The following is a 21,158-nucleotide window of genomic DNA, read 5'->3' on the forward strand; positions in this document are numbered from 1 at the left end:
TGGCAATGAAAATTTAAAACAGCAACATTTTCTGAACCCAGGGTTGTCCCAGCCTGGTGTGGTGGGTAACAAACACTGGCAGTTTCCTGAGCAATTCGGCAGCATCTTCAATCTGTTTCCAAAGTTGATGCCTCTGAATCTGAATCTTCATCTGTGTTTACACATGCTCCTCATTAGCTGCTTCTGACAGGAGTGTCTTCTTCAGATTGCATAGTGAGCTGAATGGCGTGCCCCATATATGTATGGGGGCATATGTATATGACATATACATATCTCAATCCCCAGAACTTGAGAATATTACCTCACATGGCAGTAATTAAGAGGTAAAAAACAGGTGATTAAGTTAACGTTCTTGAGGGAAGATGCCTGTCTAGAATTATATTCTTGAGACCTAGATACAATCACATTTATCCTTATAAGAAAGAGGAAAGGGCATCTGGGGGACAAAAACACACAGCGGAGAAGACAAAGACAGAAGAGGAGGTGTTATAAAAACGGAGGCAGAGATTGGAGTGTTAGGACCACAAGCCAAGGAAGCCAAACCAAAATATTTCCTGTGCAAAGTTAGATGTTGTCGGAGGTTGGATAATGTCTCCCACCCCAAATTTTATATCTACGTGGACCGCTAGAATATGGCTTTATTTGGAAATCCATTTACGGTAAGAATTCGGATGAGATCGTACTGAATTAGGGTGAGCACTAAATTCAATGAGACTGTTGTCATAAGAGACAGAAAAGGATGCAAAGAGACAGAGAAATAGGTCAAGTGAAGGCAGCTGTGGATAAGAGAGTGGAGTAGTTCAGTTCAGTTCAGTTGCTCAGTCGTGTCCGACTTTTTGCGACCCCATGAATCGCAGCACACCAGGACTCCCTGTCCATCACCAACTCCCGGAGTTCACTCAAACTCATGTCCATCGAGTCGGTGATGCCATCCAGCCATCTCATCCTCTGTCATCCCCTTCTCCTCCTGCCCCCAATCCCTCCCAGCATCAGGGTCTCTTCAAATGAGTCACCTCTTCGCATCAGGTGGCCAAAGTTTTGGAGTTTCAGCTTTAGCATCAGTCCTTCCAATGAACACTCAGGACTGATCTCCTTTAGGATGGACTGGTTGGATCTCCTTGCAGTCCAAGGGACTCTCAAGAGTCTTCTCCAACACCACAGCTCAAAAGCATCAATTCTTTGCTGCTCAGCCTTCTTTATAGTTCAAATCTCATATCCATACATGACCCCTGGAAAAACCATAGCCTTGACTAGATGGACCTTTGTTGACAAAATAATGTCTCTGCTTTTGAATATGCTGTCTAGGTTGGTTATAACTTTCCTTCCAAGGAGTAAGTGTCTTTTAATTTCATGGATGCAATCACCATCTGCAGTGATTTGGGAGTGAAAAAAATGAAAGACAGCCACTGTTTCCACTGTTTCCCCATCTATTTTCCATGAAGTGATGGGACCAGATGCCATGATCTTGTTTTCTGAATGTTGAGCTTTAAGCCAACTTTTTCACTCTCCTCTTTCACTTTCATCAAGAAGCTCTTTAGTTCTTTTTCACTTTCTGCCATAAGGGTGGTGTCATCTGCATATCTGAGGTTATTGATATTTCTCCCGGCAAACTTGATTCCAGCTTGTGCTTCTTCCAGCCCAGCATTTCTCATGATGTACTCTGCATATAAGTTAAATAAGCAGGGTGACAATATACAGCCTTGACGTACTCCTTTTCCTATTTGGAACCAGTCTGTTGTTCCATGTCCAGTTCTAACTGTTGCTTACTGACCTGCATAGAGGTTTCTCAAGAGGCAGGTCAGGTAGTCTGGTATTCCCATCTCTTTCAGAATTATCCACAGTTTATTGTGATCCACACAGTCAAAGGCTTCAGCATAGTCAATAAAGCAGAAATAGATGTTTTTGTAGAACTCTCTTGCTTTTTTAATTATCCACCAGATGTTGGCAATTTGATCTCTGGTTCTTCTGCCTTTTCTAAAACCAGCTTGTAAATCTGGAAGTTCACGGTTCACGTATTGCTGAAGCTTGGCTTGGAGAATTTTGAGTATTACTTTACTAGCGTGTGAGATGAGTGCAATTGTGCGGTACTTTGAGCATTCTTTGGCATTGTCTTTCTTTGGGATTGGAATGAAAAGTGACCTTTTCCAGTCCTGGAACCACTGCTGAGTTTTCCAAATTTGCTGGCATATTGAGTGCAGCACTTTCACAGCATCGTCTTTTAGGATTTGAAATCGCTCAACTGGAATTCCATCCCCTCCACTAGCTTTGTTAGTAGTGACGCTTCCTAAGGCCCACTTGACTTCAAATTCCAAAATGTCTGGCTCTAAGTGAGTGATCATACCATCGTGATTATCTGGGTCGTGAAGCTCTTTTTTGTACAGTTCTTCTGTGTATTCTTGCCACCTCTTCTTAATATCTTCTGCTTCTGTTAGGTCCATACCATTTCTGTCCTTTATTGAGCCCATCTTTGCATCTAATGTTCCTTTGGTATCTCTAATTTTCTTGGAGATCGAGATGGAGGTCTTTCCCATTCTGTTGTTTTCCTCTATTTCTTGCACTGATCACTGAGGAAGGCTTTCTTATCTCTCCTTGCTATTTGTAACTCTGCATTCAAATGGGTATATCTTTCCTTTTCTCCTTTGATTTTCACTTCTCTTCTTTTCACAGCTATTTGTAAGGCCTCCTCAGACAAGCATTTTGCTTTTTTGCATTTCCTTTCCTTGGGGATGGTCTTCATCCCTGTCTCCTGTACAATGTCATGAACTTCCATCCATAGTTCATCAGGCACTCTGTCTATCAAATCTAGTCCCTTAAATCTATTTCTCACTTCCACTGTATAATCATAAAAAGGATTTGATTTAGGTCATACCTGAATGGTCTAGTGGTTTTTCCCACTTTCTTCAATTTAAGTCTGAATTTGGCAATAAGGAGTTCATGATCTGAGCCACAGTCAGCTCCCAGTCTTGTTTTTGCTGAATGTATAGAGCTTCTCCATCTTTGGCTGCAAAGAATATAATCAGTCTCATTTTGGTATTGACCATCTGGTGATATCCATGTGTAGAGCCTTCTCTTGTTGTTGAAAGAGGGTGTTTGCTATGACCAGTGCGTTCTCTTGGCAAAACTCTATTAGCCTTTGCCCTGCTTCATTCTGTGGAGAATGGAGCAATACAGCTCAGTTAAAGCCAGGAGATACCTGGGCCAACAGAGGCTTGAAGAGGCAAGGAAGGATTCTTTCCCAAAATCTCTGCAAGGAAGATGGCTCTGCCTGTACTTTGGTTTGAGATTATGGCCTCCAGAACTGAGAGAAAAGATTTCTGTATTAAGCTACCAAGCTGAGTAATTTGTTACAGTAGCTGTTGGAAACCAATGCTGATGAACGCTGGAGGATTATAGAATCAACACCAAAGCTTCACATGCTCAGTCCTAAGCCCCAGATTAGTTAAGGAAATAAATCACTCACATCTTTTCTGTGTTGAGCTTAACCAAAGGCCATAGATATAGGAATAGTTTCTTACATTCTCTCAGCTCCATAACAAGTGTATGATATCATTGATCCCAACCACAGTCTTAGGTACTAGCCTTTCTCCATTCTATACATTAGGAAATTGAGACCAAGAATGATTCAGCAATCTGCCCAGCGTCTCCCAGCTCATAAACGATGGAGGCTGGATTCAAGTCTACACAATCTGTCTTCAGAAAAAAGGTTCTAACCCACAAGTATTCAACTAATTTATACTAAAAAAAAAAATCCAAAAATGATACTATTGTCCAACAGAAGTAATCAAACAAAAGAGAAAACCAGTAAAGTACTCTAAAATGTTTATCTCTTTACTTTTATGTGTCCAAAGAAAAAGACCAATTAGTTAGATAAAAGAATTTTTTTAAGTATAAGAAGAAAATATTAAGGGTAATTTTGAAAGAGTTCAGAATATTTCAGGGGATTTTGGTATTATTTTGTTTGTGTCTGTTTTCTTTCAGAAACCTTTTTTTTTTTTAAATAGGGAAGACTGGGAGGGTCATTATTCTTAAAGTTATAGTCTTAGACAATGGTGGATTCTAGATACTTCAGCTGGAGTTATCTGGGATAATTCCTCTTCAGGCTTCTATAATTACTCTTCTTATTTGGTCATATTCTTCCATCCCATTTCATTCAGATTCCAGCCTCTTCTATTTCACTTTTATTTATTTTCACCAAAACAAGATATCAGCAAATCACTAGATCTTGAGGACATTAAAACTTTGTGTTTTTTTTTTTTTCTTGGTGGGGGGCGGGGGAATCTCAAACACATAGAATAGAGAAAACAGCGTAACAGGCTCAACGTACCTGTCATTCAGTTTCAACAGTTATCAATAAATTAATATATTGCTGAGGCTTCCATGATGGATCAACAGGTAAAGAATCCACTTGCAATGTAGGAGACATAGGGTTAGAAAGATCCTCTGGAGGAAGAAATGGAACACCATTCCAGTCTTGTCTGGAGAATCCCTTGGACAGAGGAGCCTGGTGGGCTACAGTCCAGAGGGTGGAAAAGACAGAACAACTAAGCACGGTCGTGTTTCATCCCGACTCACACTCACCACACTCTTTCATTATCTTGAAGCATATCTCAAACATTCTATTGGTTATTCTATATTTCACTACTTATCTCTAAGAGATAAAAACTCATTCTCATAAATTATAACCACCAATTGATGACCATACTTTAAAAAAGTGATAATTATTTCACAGTAAAATTAAACATCCAGTCAACATTCACATTTCCTCAGTAGAAGTTCATTAAATTTATATATTAGGTAAAACTGATATCTTTATGGATGTTGAGGCTTTCAATTCAGGGAAATGTAATATCTTTCCAAATGTTCAAATCTACTTTTCTGTTGTATTTTTCAGTTCCACTTTTAACTTTGTTCTGTTTTATAATTTCTGTTTCCTTTATAAGAATTCCTAATTTTTCAGTTTGTTTCAAGGATTTTTACAATTGCTTTACATGTTTTTATAATGGCTGCTTTCAAGTCCTTACCAGATAATCCTAGTATCCAATTCACTATGTTGGCAACAATTGGTAATCACATTCATCTTGTGAATTCCTGATTCTTGGTCTGATGGGAGATTTTCACTAGAATGCTGGACATTTTGGCTATTAGGTTAGAAGTCTCTGGGACCTATTTAGATCTTTTATTATAAGAGATTGCCATGGTGTTTAGGTTCAGCAAGCAGATCCTGACCTACATTTATAGTCTGTGGTTCCAACAATATCATCTCCAGAAGCTTTGAAGTGCTATTTTGATCTGCTTGATTTATTTAATACTATGAGGATGACACTAGTCTCTGAGGGTGCTGCTTGAGGAGACAGGAGGAGCTCTTGAGGGCTGGGCTAGACACTGGTGCCACTAGGTAGGGGAAGAGAGTCTCTAGTTCACAGAGATTAAATAGGCTTCCAGTCTGCTTGTGATGGGATCAACTTATGAGGCTGCCTAGCAGCACCAGGTCTCTTGGTAGTGAAGAGGAGTCTCAGGTCAGAAAAGCAGATAAAAAGTTTTCATGGGCTGAGAACTAGTTGTGGATCATCCTGGTTGATACCGCATTGGTCTCCTGGTGTCTCAGTGGGACAGGAAGGATGTGTAATAATGTTTTAACTACTTTCTAAATCAGTGACATTTTGTTAAAAAAAAAAAAAGGTCATTTAGAAGTTTATTTTTTCCAAAAGAAAACTACTGTTTCTCAAGGTCAAGGGGTCCCCCATTTTTTTCTGTAAATGTTATGATAGTAAATATTTTGTTTTTACAGACAATAAAGTTTTTCTTACAACTACTCATCTTTACCATTTTAGCAAAAGCAACCATATATAATGTATAAAAAAATAGATGTGTGTCAATAAGACTTTACTTGGAAAAACAAGCAACTGGCCAACTTTGGTTTGATGAAATAAAAATTCACATTTTAAGGCAGGACAAGAAAAATGTACACATAAAACCCATTCTCTCACCTTTGACCTCCTCCCTCCCCTATAGCGTGCACTATGTATCTGCATTATGCGTCAACAAGACCTCCCCAATGGCAGAAGTATCTGTTTTACCACAAAGATCAATATTTCTTCTTCCGGCACCAGCCACGTTACACCTCACAAGATAACATTCCTTTCTCAATCCTGTAAATAGCCACAATGACCTACCACTCATCTTGTACATGCAGATATTTTTAGTGAGCTTTATGTTTAGTGCCAACATATCATTTCCTTTCAGTTTAGTTCAGTTCAGTCACTCAGTCATGTCCGACTCTTTGTGACCCCATGGACTGCAGCACACCAAGCTTCTCTGTCCATAACCAACTCCTGGAGCTTACTCAAACTCATGTCCATCAAGTCAGTGATGCCATCCAACCATCTCATCCTCTGTCATCCATTTCTCTTCCCTCCTTCAATCTTTCCCAGCATCAGGGTCTTTTCCAGTGAGTTAGTTCTTCACATCAGGTGGACAAAGTATTGGAATCTCAGCTTCAGCATCAGTTCTTCCAATGAATATTCAGGACTGATTTCCTATAGGATTTCCTTTGAAGACAGCATTTCCTTTGAAGACAGCATTTCCTTTGAAGACAGTAACTGGTACAAACAGATGGTTGGACAACCTGGGGGAGATACTGGTTGTATGTAATAGATGCAACCTGATAGAAGTTCAAGGAGATCCAACCACTCCATTCTAAAGGAGATCAGTCCTGGGTGTTCTTTGGAAGGAATGATGCTAAAGCTGAAACTCCAGTACTTTGGCCACCTCATGTGAAGAGTTGACTCATTGGAAAAGACTCTGATGCTGGGAGGGATCGGGGGCAGGAGAAGCAGGGGATGACAGAGGATGAGATGGCTGGATGGCATCACTGACTCGATGGACGTGGGTTTGAGTGAACTCTGGGAGTTGGTGATGGACAGGGAGGCCTGGCGTTCTGCAATTTATAGGGTTGCAAAGAGTTGGACACAACTGAGCAACTGAACTGAACTGAACTGAATAGAAGTTCTTGGCTTAATAGTCTCTTATGGCCTTATTAACGTTACTAACTATATTACTTTTTTTTTTTGCCTGTTTTCAAGATTATTGTTTTTTGCATCAATAAATGTATTGATTGAATCTCAGATGAAATAAATGATAAGGTAACTTGAAACAATTGACCAAATATATAGTTCTATAACATCAATAAGTGTAATAGCACAACTCTAGATATGGGAAGAAGCAACAAGACAGAAACTTTTTCTGGAAAGTAACAGACTAGTAAGACAGGTGACCTTTGCCAACAAAGGTCCATCTAGTCAAAGCTATGATTTTTCTGCTAGTCATGTATGGATGTGAGAGATAAAGAAAGCTGAGCATCGAAGAATTGATGCTTTTGAACTTGGTGTTGGAGAAGACTCTTGAGAGTCCCTTGGACTGCAAGGAGAGCCAACTGGTCCATCCTAAAGGAAATCAGTCCTGAATATTCATTGGAAGGACTGATGCTGAAGCTGAAACTCTAATACTTTGGCCACCTCATGCAAAGAACTGACTCATTGGAAAAGACCCTGATGCTGGGAAAGATTGAAGGCCGGAGGAGAAGGGGATGACAGAGGATGAGATGGTTGTATGACATCAACGACTCAATGGACATGAGTTTGAGTAAATTCTGGGAGTTGGTGATGGATAGGGAGGCCTGGCATGCTGCTGTCCATGGGGTTGCAAAGAGCTAGACACCATTGAGCAACTGAACTGCACTGAACTGAAGACAGGTGGCCCAGAGGATTTTGGTTGCTGTTAACAGGGTCTAGTCCAGTAACTGCACACTGAGTGGTCTATCACCAAAATTCTCCCTGGGAATGAGCATTCCTAGCCCCGTGGGCCAAATCAGTCATGAAATGTATCCAAAACCTTGGTGAAAATTGAGACTGAAAGGGAGGGGATCCTAAAACAAAGAATGTTGCCCATCATCCAGTTCTACAAGAATCAAGTCATTGGCCACTGTGGGAGCTGACCACAATACACCCAGAAAGGAATTCAAAGTGAAGATCAGGATGAGGCACCCTGTGCGCTGGAAAAACTGGCAAAACTGGTTCTCAGATAGTTATTTTCAGGAGAAAATGTTTTTAATGAAATTCTTGCACCTTCCCATGTTTAGAAAAGCACTAAAAGTCATTAAATAAGATGTCTGTTGCCTGCATCAAGCAGCAACCTCCTGTGCAGATGTATGTTTGACTGTATGTACCTCTTTTGTTAAAATCATATATATACTGACCTTCCCCCTTATTTATTTGTAACAGTTCTCAGAGCTCTCCAAGAGACTGTCTTCCAGGCTACAATCCTCAGTGTGGCTTGAAAAAAAATTTTCTATTTCTTTTTTAGACTACTGATCAATATTTTGTCAATAGGCTCACAGCCTACAGTTTACAGAACTTTGCTCAAAGTTTTAAAGCTTATTTCATAAAGTAATACAAGTAGTTTCTCATATGTCATTTTAAATGTCTTTTGTTATGGCTATCATTTTGTAATTTCTCCCTTTTGCTCTTACATTATACAATGACTTGCCCATTTTGCTGAGGTTATTTAATAATTCTACTTCTTTCATGACTCCATGGATTGTAGTCTGCTGGACTCCTCTGTCCCTGGAATTCTCCAGGCAAGAATACTGGAGTGGACAGTCATTCTCGTCTCCAGGGGATCTTCTCGACCCAGGGATCAAACCTAGGTCCCCACCATTGTGGGCAGATTCTTTACTGTCTAAGCCACCAGAGAAGTCTCTTTAATTCAGCAACTTTGTTTTTGTCTTCATTAATTCTTTTCCACTTTGTTTTGCTTTTTGTTTGTGAGTTTGCTTTCCTTTTTTCTAAGATTTTGAGGTGGGATGTTCACATTGCTATTTAGGTAATAGCTAATTCTATAAATTTTCTCTAATAATGTCTTTGTTTCCCGAAGATTCATATATGTCACACTTTAAATCATAATTTTAATGAAATTTTGTAATTTAATTTTTCACTTCCCATTAGTTGCTTTATAGGATTTTCAAAATCTAAATAGAAGCAATTTGGGGTTTTATTATTTTGTTGTTAATTTTTAGTTTTTGTTTACTATGGTCTAAAATATTGTTTATATTATTCCTAGTATTTGGAATTTATTGAGTTCTTTTTCTGTACATCTACAGTCAACTTTCATAAATGTCCCATGTGTACTTCATAGAAAGCGTTTCTTCCATTATTGGGATTGATTTTGGTATGAATTGCTAAGATCTACTTTATTGAATACACTGCTTTTCTATAGCCTTACCAATATCTTGTCCAGTTGGCTTGACTTAGGTTTAGAGAAGGGTCTCAAAGATTTCCCTATTGGCATAGTTTCTGCTTTATGAAAGTTGGTATATGCTATTGGATACATTGTAGCCAATAGTACTATAAAGTTTCATCTTGTATTTTTTAATGCATTGTCCTTAGATATCTAGTGTTAAACATAGTGTTCAATTTGTAATTTGTTTTTTTTTTTTTAATTTTATTTTATTTTTAAACTTTACAATATTGTATTAGTTTTGCCAAATATCGAAATGAATCTGCCACAGGTATACCTGTGTTCCCCATCCTGAACCCTCCTCCCTCCTCCCTCCCCATACCCTCCCTCTGGGTCATCCCAGTGCACCAGCCCCAAGCATCCAGTATTGTGCATCGAACCTGGACTGGTGACTCGTTCCATATATGATATTATACGTATTTCAATGCCATTCTCCCAAATCTCCCCACCTTCTCCCTCTCCCTCTCCCACAGAGTCCATAAGACTGACCTATACATCAGTGTCTCTTTTGCTGTCTCGTACACAGGGTTATTGTTATTAGTCTGTATTTTAATTTAATAGTTATTTAGCATATTTTAATTTATTGACATGATTGATACATCAATATGTTTTGCCTTAGTTCCATTACATACATAAATAAATAGGTATATATATATGCATACATAAACACACTAAACTTGAACCTTATAATATGTATTACTATCTTTTTATACTACCCTTAATTTTATTTTGGCTATTGTTTATTGATTCCCCACTGTGGGCTATATTGAAATTAGCTAGTGACCTTTCCTTCTCCCTTACCTTTCTGCACAATATCCTACATGGAGTAATACATTTTTACTCCCAGTTAATACCCATAAAGCAATCGCAAGTTTATTCTTTTTTTCATAAATTCTCCCTAGTCTCTTCTCATTTTTGATCATTTTCCCATGTCTATATTGGCAGAAAGCATAAGCATTACAGTCAATGTCTTTCTAATCTTTTGGATAGCTGAAGCTCATTCTTTAACAAATTATTCAGATAAAGCTCATAGGAAAAATATTTTATGAATTACTACAGGTTCATAACTATTTGTTTGCAGTCTTTATGTTGACAGTTTCTCTACATAAGAAATGTGGCTAACATTTTCTTTCTTTAGAGATGGGGGTTTGATCCCTGGATCAGGAAGATCCCCTGGAGGAGGAAATGGGAATCCACTCCAGTAATCTTGCCTGGAGAATCCCATAGACAGAGGAGCCTGGTGAGCTACAGATCATGGGATCACAAACAAGTTGGACATGACTGAACGATGAGATAGCAACAACAGCAAAACGTTACTCTATCTATAAAGTTTTGCTTTGAAAACTCCGATGACAATATAAGTATATTTTGTTTCCTTGACATATTTTTCATATAAGGACTCCTATGATAAACATGTTGAACCTTCTCTATGAACCTCTATATCACTACTTCAGTGAACACATTAATGATAAGAAAGCAAAACAGCTTTCTTTCTGATACGGAGAAAGCTTTAGTGGTCTGGATAGGACAAACCAGCCACAACATTCCCATAAGCCAAAGATCATACAGAGCAAGACCCTCACTCTTTAATTCCATGAAGGCTGAGAGAGGCGAGGAAGCTGCAGAAGAAAAGTTTGAAGCTTACAGGGGTTGGTTCATGAGGTTCAAGGAAACATACCAAGTCTATAACATAGAAATGCAAGGTGAAGCAGCAAGTGTTGACATAGAAATTGCAGCAAGTTATCTAGAAGATCTAGTTACGATAATTAATAAGGGTGGATATACCAAAGAACAGATTCTCACTGTAAACAAAATAGCTTTTATGAGAAGAAGATGCCATCAAGGATATCTTGATGTCAAGAGAGAAGAAGTTGAGCCTGACTTCACAGCATCAAAGGACAAGCTCTTTAGAGTAGAACAACAAAGCCAGGATGACAATACACCTATTTACAACACAGTTTACTTAATATTTTAAGCCCATTGTTGAGACATACTGCTCTGAATAAAAGATTCCTTTCAAAACATGACTGCTCATTGACAACGCATCTAGTCACTCAAGAGCTCTGATGGAGATAGACAATGAAATTAATGTAGTTTTCATGCCTGTTAATGTAACGCTTATTTTGCAGCCCCTGGATTAAGGAGCAATTTCAATGTTAAAGTCTTATTAGTTAAGAAATATGTTTTGTAAAACTATAGCTGCCATAGATAGTGATTTCTCTGATGGATCTGGGCAAAGTCAATTGAAAACCCCTGAAAGGATTTACTATTCTACATGTTATTAAAAACATTCGATATTCATGGTAAAAGGTCAAAACATCACCATTAAAAGGAGTATGGAAAAAGTTGATTTCAGCCCTCATGGATGACTTTGAGGGGTTTAAGCCTTCAGTAGAGGAAGTAACTGAAGACCTGGTGGAAATGGCAAAAGGATTAAAATTAGAAATGGAGCCTGATGATTTGACTGGCTTGCTGCCTTTTCATGGTAAAACTTGAATGAGCAGGAGTTGCTTCTTATAAATGAACAAAGAAAGTGGTTTCTTATGATAGAAACTATTCCTGGTGAAGATGCTATACAGATTGTTGAAATGACAACAAAGGATTTATAATATTACATAAACTTAGTTGAGAAAACAATGAGAGGGTTTGAAAGGATTAACTCCAATTTTGAAAGAAATTCTACTGAGAGCAAAATGCTATCAAACAGCATTGCATACTACAGAGAAATTGTTTGTAAAAAGAAGAGTCAATTGATGTGATAAATTTCATTGTTGTCTTGTTTTAAGAAACTGCCACAACCCACCCCAACCTTCATTCAGTACCACCACCTTGATTAGTCAGCAGCCATCAACACCCAGATAAGACCCTCCACCAGCAAAAAGATTAGCAATCGCTGAAGGCTCTGAGGATGGTTATATATTTTTATATTCTGGTAATATATTTTTAATTAAGGTTTGTGCATTTTTATATATTAATATGATCTTATTTACACACCTAATATAGTATACTAAACATAACTTTTATATATACTGGAAAACCAAAATATTTGTGTTACTTGCCTTATTGTGGCAGCCTTGATTTGAACCAGCATTATCTCCAAGGTATGCCTGTATATGGATCCTTGGTTTTGTTATAGTCATTGCTTTGTTTATTTTAACGGGTAATAAAAAAGATCCAAAATCTATGCCACCTGCAGTGGCATCTTCCATATTTCCTCTAGCTTTTAAGGATATCAGCAGATCCAGGTACAGCAAGTCCCAATTCCCTTTAAGCGATACACAATAGCTCTGTTGTAGATACAGGCAGAGGTGAGGAAGAAGAATATTTGTTGCTGTGGAGCCTCTATGTCTTCAACCCAGTCTCTTTCCTTTAAGGGAGGCATAGTAAGAGAGGAGGGCAAGACTAGACAACCATGGAGAGGCACAAAGTTCATGCAGAAAGACCACTTATCTGGCACAACCTTCCCTTTTTTCCCACCAAAGCCATTCTTGACCTAGCTCATAGCTTGTTTTCATTCATCTATTAATTTATTAATTGTTCATTTACTCAGATATTTATAATGTAACATTTATAATATTATAACCTACTGCCCAGCTGCTAGGTTCACTCCAAGAGGTAAAAAGATGGCTGAAACCTAGACCCTATTAAATATCTTGAGTCTGGGCTGGAAGCTAAAATGATTCTACAAATAACTGTAACAGAAATGCTAAAATGGCATGTCCTCAGAAAATGGGGCTGAGGAGTCAGAAAAGGGCCAAAGGAAATAACCAAATAGAATTTTCCCTTCTACTTCATTTCCACCTGAATAGTGTATCCTCAGGGATACACTTTAGGTAAGTGGACAAGCCTTGGTTTTCAGCCATCTCAGAAGACAGGCAATGGTGCCCTGCTTATCCATTCTATTGTGTTGTTCACTAAGTCGTGTCCAGCTCTTTGCAACCCTATGGACTGCAGCACACCAGGCTTCCCTGTCCTTCACTCTGTCCTGGAGTTTGCTCAGTTCATGTCCACTGAGTTGGTGATGCTATCCTACAATCTCATCCTCTACCAGCATTCAATATTTTCCAGCACCAGGGGCATGGTGAAGGGGCTTGCATAACTCAATGAAGCTATGAGCCATGACGTGCAGGGCCACCCAAAACAGATGGGTCATAGTGAAGAGTTCTCACAAAACGTGGTTCACTGGAGAAAGGGATGGCAAACCACTCCAGTATTCTCGATCCCATGAACAGTGTGAATAGACTGTTCATTCATAGGAAAGTTCATAAGAGAGACACTGTCCCCAGGGAGTGCCTGGTTAGCAGCAATTACCATGTGATTAAGTTCAGCATCCTGGCTAGAAAGGAAACCAGAAATATTCCTCATGAAGTTAGTTTTAGAAAAGGGAACTATGACAAAATGTGGGCTTTTCTTAGGGAAAAAAATCTGAAAGAAATAGTTTTGAAAGTAAATAACCATGAAGAAGCCTGGAGACAGTTTAAGAACAGCTTATTGGAAACTCAGAGAAAATGTTTGACTCAGCCCAAAAAGAACAGGAATTTGAAAATAAACACTAAATGCCTAAATGGCAAAGGAAAGAAGGAAAGAAGGCTGTTTTAAAAAAGGAGAAGGTGAGGGCAAAGAATGTTTTTAAGGAGGAAAAGAATTTTCCAGGAAGAAAATTGGGAGTCCTATAAATGTGACAGGTCAAATTTAAACAAAATTAAACAGGTCAAAACTGATTAATTACCAGGGTACCTTGCAAGGGAATCCAAAATCAAACACTAAAGTCTTCAAAGAAAGGAAAGCAGGTAGGGTATTAGCTAAACTACTTGAAATTCAAGTATAGTCAAGATATGAAGGCAAAAGCAAAAAAAAAAAAAAAAAGGAATTTTTTTGTCTTAGTATTTAACTTTAAAAAGATTTTTTTTTATTTTATGGAGCTCTCCCACTTTAAATTGTATTTTAATAGAGAATCTGGATCAATTATTTTTTTTTAATAATTGGGGTACATTTACATGTTCATTTACAATGTTATACAATGAAGTAAATTAGTTATATGTACACATATATGCACTCGCTCGTGGCCCTCCTTGCCCCCCTCCACATCCCACCCATCTAGGTCACCACAGAGCACTGAGCTGAGCTTCCTGTGCTATGCAGCAGTTTCCCAGTAGCTATTTTACACATGGCTGTGTACATACATCAAGGGAACCCTCTTGGACTATTGATGGAAATGTAAATTGGTGCATCCTTTATGGAGAAAGTATGAAGGTTGCTTAAAAAACTACAAATAGATCTACCCCACTCTTGAGCATATATCCTGAGAAAACCATAATGCAGAAAGACATATGCACCCCAGTGTTCACTGCAGCACTGTTTACAATACCCAAGACATGGAAGCAACCCAGATGTTCATCAACAGATGAATGGATAGAGACAATCAATTAGCTGGTGCTACCTAACAGACCACTTCAAAACTTAGCTACTTAGAGCAACAGTCACTTGATAGATTATGATCTGGTTGATTGGCTGGGATCAGTTGGGCTGTGAAGCTGGTCTTCTCTGGGTCTCAGTCAAGTAGCTGCCATGAGTAGATGCTCAGCTGGAGCTAGATGCTCACGATGGCCTCACACATCAGCCTGGAAATCTGAGCTGCTTCTCCCTGGTTCTCCTCCATGTGGCCCTCCAGCAGCTAGCACAGGTCTTTTCATCCTTGTTTGAGGACAGTGTGTGCAGCCACAGACAGCACATCTTAAATGTGCAACCATTTACGAACCTGAACTTTTGTCTTATTTCTTCATGTCCCTTTGGCTAAAACAATTCACTTGGCTATACCCACATTCAAAAGAACAAGAACCAGATTCCATCACTTGGGAAGTAATGACCAAGTCACAATACTAAGAAATGTGTAAAGATAGTAGAAATTATTGTAGCCATTTCTGCAAACAAGCCACAGGTTGCCCTCTGGTCACAAAATAAACTTTCTGCCCACATGCAAAATACATTCCCAAAAGTCATATCTCATTATGATGTCAGCCTTGAAGTATAAGATCTTCATCAAATTCAGATCCAGATAGAGATGAAGATCTTCAGGTGCTGCTCCTCAGGTATGGCCCTTTATTCACAGTATGAAAATGTTAGTTGCTCAGTCATGTCTGACTCTTTGTGACCCCATGGAATTCACCAGTCTCCTCTGTCCAGGCAAGACTTCTACAGGCAAGAACACTAGAGTGGATAGCAATTCACTTCTCCAGGAGATCTTTGCGACCCAGGGATCAAACCAGGGTCTCCTGCATTGCAGGCAGATTCTTTACCATCTGAGCGACCAGGGAAGCCCTTTATTCAAAGACTTATACACTAAAATTCTCCATTTACTTCACACGTACACATACACACAACATCTAATACTTCAAGGGAATTGTTCAGTTGCTAAGTTGTGTCTGATTCTTTATGACCCCGTGGACTGAAGCACACCAGGCTTCCCTGTCCTTCATCATCCCCCAGAGTTTGCTCAAACTCATGTCATTGAGTCGGTGATGCCATCCAACCATCTCATCCTCTGTAGCCCCCTTCTCCTCCAGTCTTCACTCTTTCCAAGCATCAGGGTATTTTCTAATAAGTTGGCATTATGCATCAGATGGTCAAAGTACTGGAGCTTCAGCTTCAGCATCAATCCTTCTAATGAATTATATTCAGGACTGATTTCCTTTAGGATTGACTGGTTTGATATTCTTACAGTCCAAGGGACTGTCAAGAGTCTTCTCCAACACCACAGTTCAAAATCATCAGTTCTTTAGCACTCAGCCTTCTTTATGGTCCAACTCTCACATCCGTACATGACTACTTGAAAAGCCATAGCTTTGACTAGATGGATATTTGTTGGCAAAGTAATGTCTCTGCTTTTTAATGTGCCATCATTGCTTTTCTTCCAAGGAGCAAGAGTCCTTTAATTTCGTGGTTGCAGTCACCATCTGCAGTGATTTTGGAGCCCAAGAAAATAAAGTCTGTCGCTCTTTCCATTGTTTTCCCAACTATTTGTCATGAAGTGATGGGACTGGATGCTGTGATCTTAGTTTTTTTGATTGTTGAGTTTTAAGCCAACTTTTTCACTCTCCTCTTTCACTTTCATCAAGAGGCTCTTTAGTTCCTCTTCGATTTCTGCCACAAGGGTGGTGTCATCTGCATATCTGAAGTTATTAATATTTCTCCCAGCAATCTTGATTCCAGCTTATGCTTCATCCAGTCCAGTATTTCTCATGATGTACTGTTGGGGTCCTTTAATGGCCAGGACCTGGCAGTTCAGAGGCAATGATAAGAAAGTAAAAGAGAGGAAGAGGTTGATACTCCCTGGTTTATGCAGAAAACCAATAAAGTCCTTGACACAGGATTTGTGTCTCTCACGAAGGCACCGGGTGCCCTCTCTCAGGGGGTGAAGGCACAGGGCACCTTCTCGAGAGAGTCTTAGAAGCCCAGGCAGGAGAGTGAGCAAGACGGGTCTCTGTGCTCCAAGAAATCAGCCAAGGAGAGTGAGAGAGAGAGAAAGAAAGAAAGAAAGACACGGGACCCAAGCTCTGATGGAGCAAAGGTGCTTTAATGATTTTTCTGTGAGTCTATATAGGCTGTAGTACAAGAAGTTTCTTTCATCAATGATAAAGATCAGAAAACCAAATGTACAGTAACTGTTACCAAGGGAACAAGGGATGATGATGGTCACAAGGTCAGGAGACAATCCAAATCTCAAGAAAGGGGATCGAGACTAAGCAGTTTTGTCGTAAAGAGAATGTTTATTAAAGGAGATTCAAGCCTGTCTCACAAAATGACCCCAGTTCCTGGGACCAGTGTGCTATCCCGCTTAAAAAGAAACAAAGAACTTATGAGAAACAGCACATAGGAAACCTACTGTTAAGCATTCCCTGACAATGTACTCTGCATATAAGTTAAATAAGCAGGGTGACAATATACAGCCTTGACATACTCCTTTTCCTATTTGGAACCAGTCTGTTGTTCCATGTCCAGTTCTAACTGTTGCTTCCTGACCTGCACACAGATTTCCCAGGAGGCAGGTCAGGTGGTCTGGTATTCCCTTTTCAGTTTTTTCAAAGTTTGTTGTGATCCATACAGTCAAAGGCTTTAGTATAGTCAGTGAAGCAGAGCTTGATGATTTTCTGGAACTCTCTTCCTTTTTCTGTGATCTGATGGATACTAACAATTTGATCTCTGCTTCCTCTGCCTTTTCTAAATCCAGCTTGGACATCTGGAATTTCACACTTCATGGACTGTTGAAGCCTGGCTTGGAGAATTTTGAGCATTACTTTTCTAGCATGTGAAATGAGTGCGATTGTGTGATAGTTTGGACATTTTTTCACATTGCCCTTCTTTGGGATTGGAATGAAAACTGACCTTTTCCAGTCCTGTGGCCACTGCTGAGTTTTCCAAATTTGCTGGCATATTGAGTGCAGCACTTTCACAGCATCATCTTTTAGGAGGCCCACTTGACTTTGCTTTCCAGAACCTGGCTCTAGCTGAGTGATCACATCATTGTGGTTATCTGGATCATGAAGATCATTTTGTACAGTTCTTCTGTGAATTCTTGCCACCTCTTCTTAATATCTTCTGCTTCTGTTTAGGTCCATACCATTTCTGTCCTTTATTGAGCCCATTGTAGTATGAAATGTTCCCTTGATATCTCTAATTTCCTTAGAATCCCAAGTCCTGTCCATAGAAAATTGCAGCTCGGAGGCCTCCTTTTTGGTTTTGAACTATTTCTGTTTTTTTTTTTTTTGTAACGATCTTGCATTGCTTTCTCAAGCTTAATGAGTTCCTCCCAGGAAGCCAAATGACATCCATCCCATGGTCCCAAAGTAGTATCTACAGTTTCTTTGGAAACATACATCTCTGTCTTTGGGCACCATGTCAGATTGACATGGAAAAGTGTTCTTACAATGACTAGAAGTCCTTTTGTCTATCTGAGAGATTCTACTGGACACTACCTTACATCTTCATAGGACTTTCAAATGGATATAATTGCCATATCCTCAATTTACCCTTTACTGAGAAGCCATTTCTTTTTTTGAGAATCTTTTTGCTCTGTGGAGAGACTAGAGATGAAAATCAGGTTTATTTTCCAACCCAGAAAATTTGGCTTCCCTGTACATCGCTAAATTCTGCTTGCCAAATCATTCTTTCTTTAGCTCATCTTTTTCTTGCAATATCATAGCAGGAAAAGCCAATGGACGCTTAAACCATTGGCCATAAAATTATCTTAGGCATAACAATAAGTTTATTGGGTACATTTTTTTCCATCCTGGGACAGTTTTGTCAATTGTTTTGTGGCTACGAAGCATAGATTACCATTTTTTCAGCCAGCTTTTGTTGCTTCCTCAACATTTTCCTAGCCTTGTACTAACAGATCGTTTGCCATTTTTTCCCCTCGCTGCTTTTTCAGCCTCCACTTGCTAGCTCATCCCAAAGGCATTGCTACATTTTTAGAATTTTGTTACAGCAGCCTGTCACTTCTGGTACCCATTTCTTTATCAGTTCAATTTTACTGCATAATAAACCATGCCCATAAGAAACCAGTGAGAAGAAAACAAACATTTGCTGATCAGGCTTCTGTGGGTTGACTGGATCGTTCTGGTTGGGACAGCCTCACTGAAGGCTGGAGAGTCTAGGATGAGCTGCCTTGGATTCCTGGGGCTAAGCTGACCTGAGAGCTGGGCCTGTCTCCACTTTCTCTCTCACACTCAAAGAGGAGAATCCAGCTTGCTCACATGGCAACAGCTTTCCCAGCACAGGAAAAGAAGGAATACCACAGTGTGCAAACATTTTTCAAACCTCTGTTTGCACAAATTTGCAATATCCTATTAGCCAAAGGAAGTCACAAGCCAAGTCCACGGGCAGGGGTAAGGAGAAGTAATTTCTGTAGCTTAATGGGAGAAGTCTCCAAACCAAGTTGGAATTGCAAAGGGGTGCACTTAAAAGAATGAGAAGAATCCTAATGGCAGCAAACAAAGAGGAACCAAAGAGCCTCTTGATGAAGGTGAAAGAGGAGAGTGAAAAGGCTGGCTTAAAACTCAACATTCAATAAATGAAGATCATGGCAATTGGTCCCATTACTTCATGGCAAATAGATGGGGGGAAAATGGAAACAGTGACAGATTTTATCTACTTGGGTTCCAAAATCACTGCAGACAGTGACTGCAGCCATGAAATTAAAAGAGACTTGATCCTTGGAAGAAAGTTTATGACAAACCTAGACAGCATATTCAAAAGCAGAGACATTACTTTGCCAACAAAGGTCTGTATAGTAAAAACTATGGTTTTTCCAGTAGTCATGTATGGATGTGAGAGTTGGACCATAAAGAGGGCTAAGCACCAAAAAATTGATGGTTTCTGTGCTGAACTGTGGTGCTGGAGAAGACTCTCGAGAGTCCCTTGGACAGCAAGGAGATCAAATCAGTCAGTCTTAAAGGAAATCAACCCTGAATATTTCAACCCTAAATATTCACTGGAAGGACTGATGCTGAAACTCCAATATTTTGGCCACCTGATGTGAAGAGCTGACTAATTGGAAAAGACTGATGCTGAAAGAGATTGAAAGCAGAAGGGGATGACAGAGGACGAGATTGTCGGATGGCATCACTGACTCGATGGATATGAGTTTGAACAAACTCCAGGAGATAGTAAAGGACAGAGAAGTCTGGTGTGCTACAGTCCTTGGAGTTGCAAAGCGTCAGACATGACTTAATGCCTGAACAACAACAATAGCAAACAACCTACCACAGAAGCTAATAATTATAGTTCTAACATTAGAAAATGCTCACATGTGTAACAAACTGAGTGACAAATCAGAGATAAGTCTCAGGTCTTCAGGAAAACTTCAGGTATTGAATTGGTTGCCACATTATACAACTTGGTAGAGATGGCCACAGGGCCTGAAGCTGAGTGGATAACTCAAGGTCACACTTCCATTGTGTGAACATCACCAGAGAGAGCTCTGGGGAGTGCTGAAGAGGAGTGTTCAACTGTTAGAATCTGTAACTGATAGAATCGAACCCACACTTAGCAGCACATAAATACAATCAATAGAAAGCAATATTTGACATGTCTCCTCTGTACAAACATGCCCTTAAACATATTCAACTGAAATAGATCGAAAGCAGTATCAAGGGCACCATGGAGGGAAAAGAAGATTCTTTCCCAAAATGACAATCTGAAACTTAAGGACTGAGAAAAAAAAAAAAAAAACGTTAACCAAAGGAACCTGAAGTTCTGCCTTTCCTGAGATCCCTTAACACATTCAAAATCTATCTGCTGAATGTCACCGTAGGAGTGTCTCAGGTAATTTTCACCCCCATTTGGGATTACATTTCTCCTCTTTTCTACCAGTTATTCCCCAAAAGTTTCAGGAATTTGCTCTCCATTGAATTATGGATCCTCTCAGAGCAGAAAGTCTGCAGTGATGACCCCAATTACTATATAAACCAGAAACAGCTTTGAGTGGGATCCACACGAGAAAGGTAGAATGTTTAAAAATAACCTACTGGAGGAAAGGCACCATTTACAACTAATCTAAAAAAATGCTATAAGAATACATATAGAGATGAATATATTTGCAAAGCAGAAATAGAGATACAGCAGAAGAGAACAAATGTATGGATACCAAGGAGGAGAGTATGAATTGGGAAATTGGGATTAATATATATATATATATATACACACACTACTATGTATAAAATAGATAACTAATGAGGTGTAACTACTGTACTCCTCAGGGAACTCTACTCAATACTCTGTGGTGACTAAATGGGAAGGAAATTCAAAAAATAGGTGGTATATGTATACGTATAGCTGATTTATTTTATGGTACATCAGAAACTAAC

General features: G+C 39.3%; 1 protein-coding gene across 1 annotated transcript; it reads left to right on the plus strand.

Moving 5' to 3' along the window:
• The first annotated feature begins 10,442 nt into the window (after nt 1-10,442).
• On the plus strand, nt 10,443-11,509 carry LOC132342557 (tigger transposable element-derived protein 1-like). Its single transcript, XM_059876215.1, has one exon. The coding sequence runs from the start codon at nt 10,724-10,726 to the stop codon at nt 11,267-11,269; it is 546 nt and encodes a 181-aa protein (XP_059732198.1). The 5' UTR covers nt 10,443-10,723; the 3' UTR covers nt 11,270-11,509.
• Nucleotides 11,510-21,158: the final 9,649 nt, after the last annotated feature.

The sequence above is a fragment of the Bos taurus genome, chromosome 17 (genome assembly GCF_002263795.3).
Source record: "Bos taurus isolate L1 Dominette 01449 registration number 42190680 breed Hereford chromosome 17, ARS-UCD2.0, whole genome shotgun sequence".
In the NCBI taxonomy this organism is placed as follows: Eukaryota; Metazoa; Chordata; class Mammalia; order Artiodactyla; family Bovidae; genus Bos; species Bos taurus.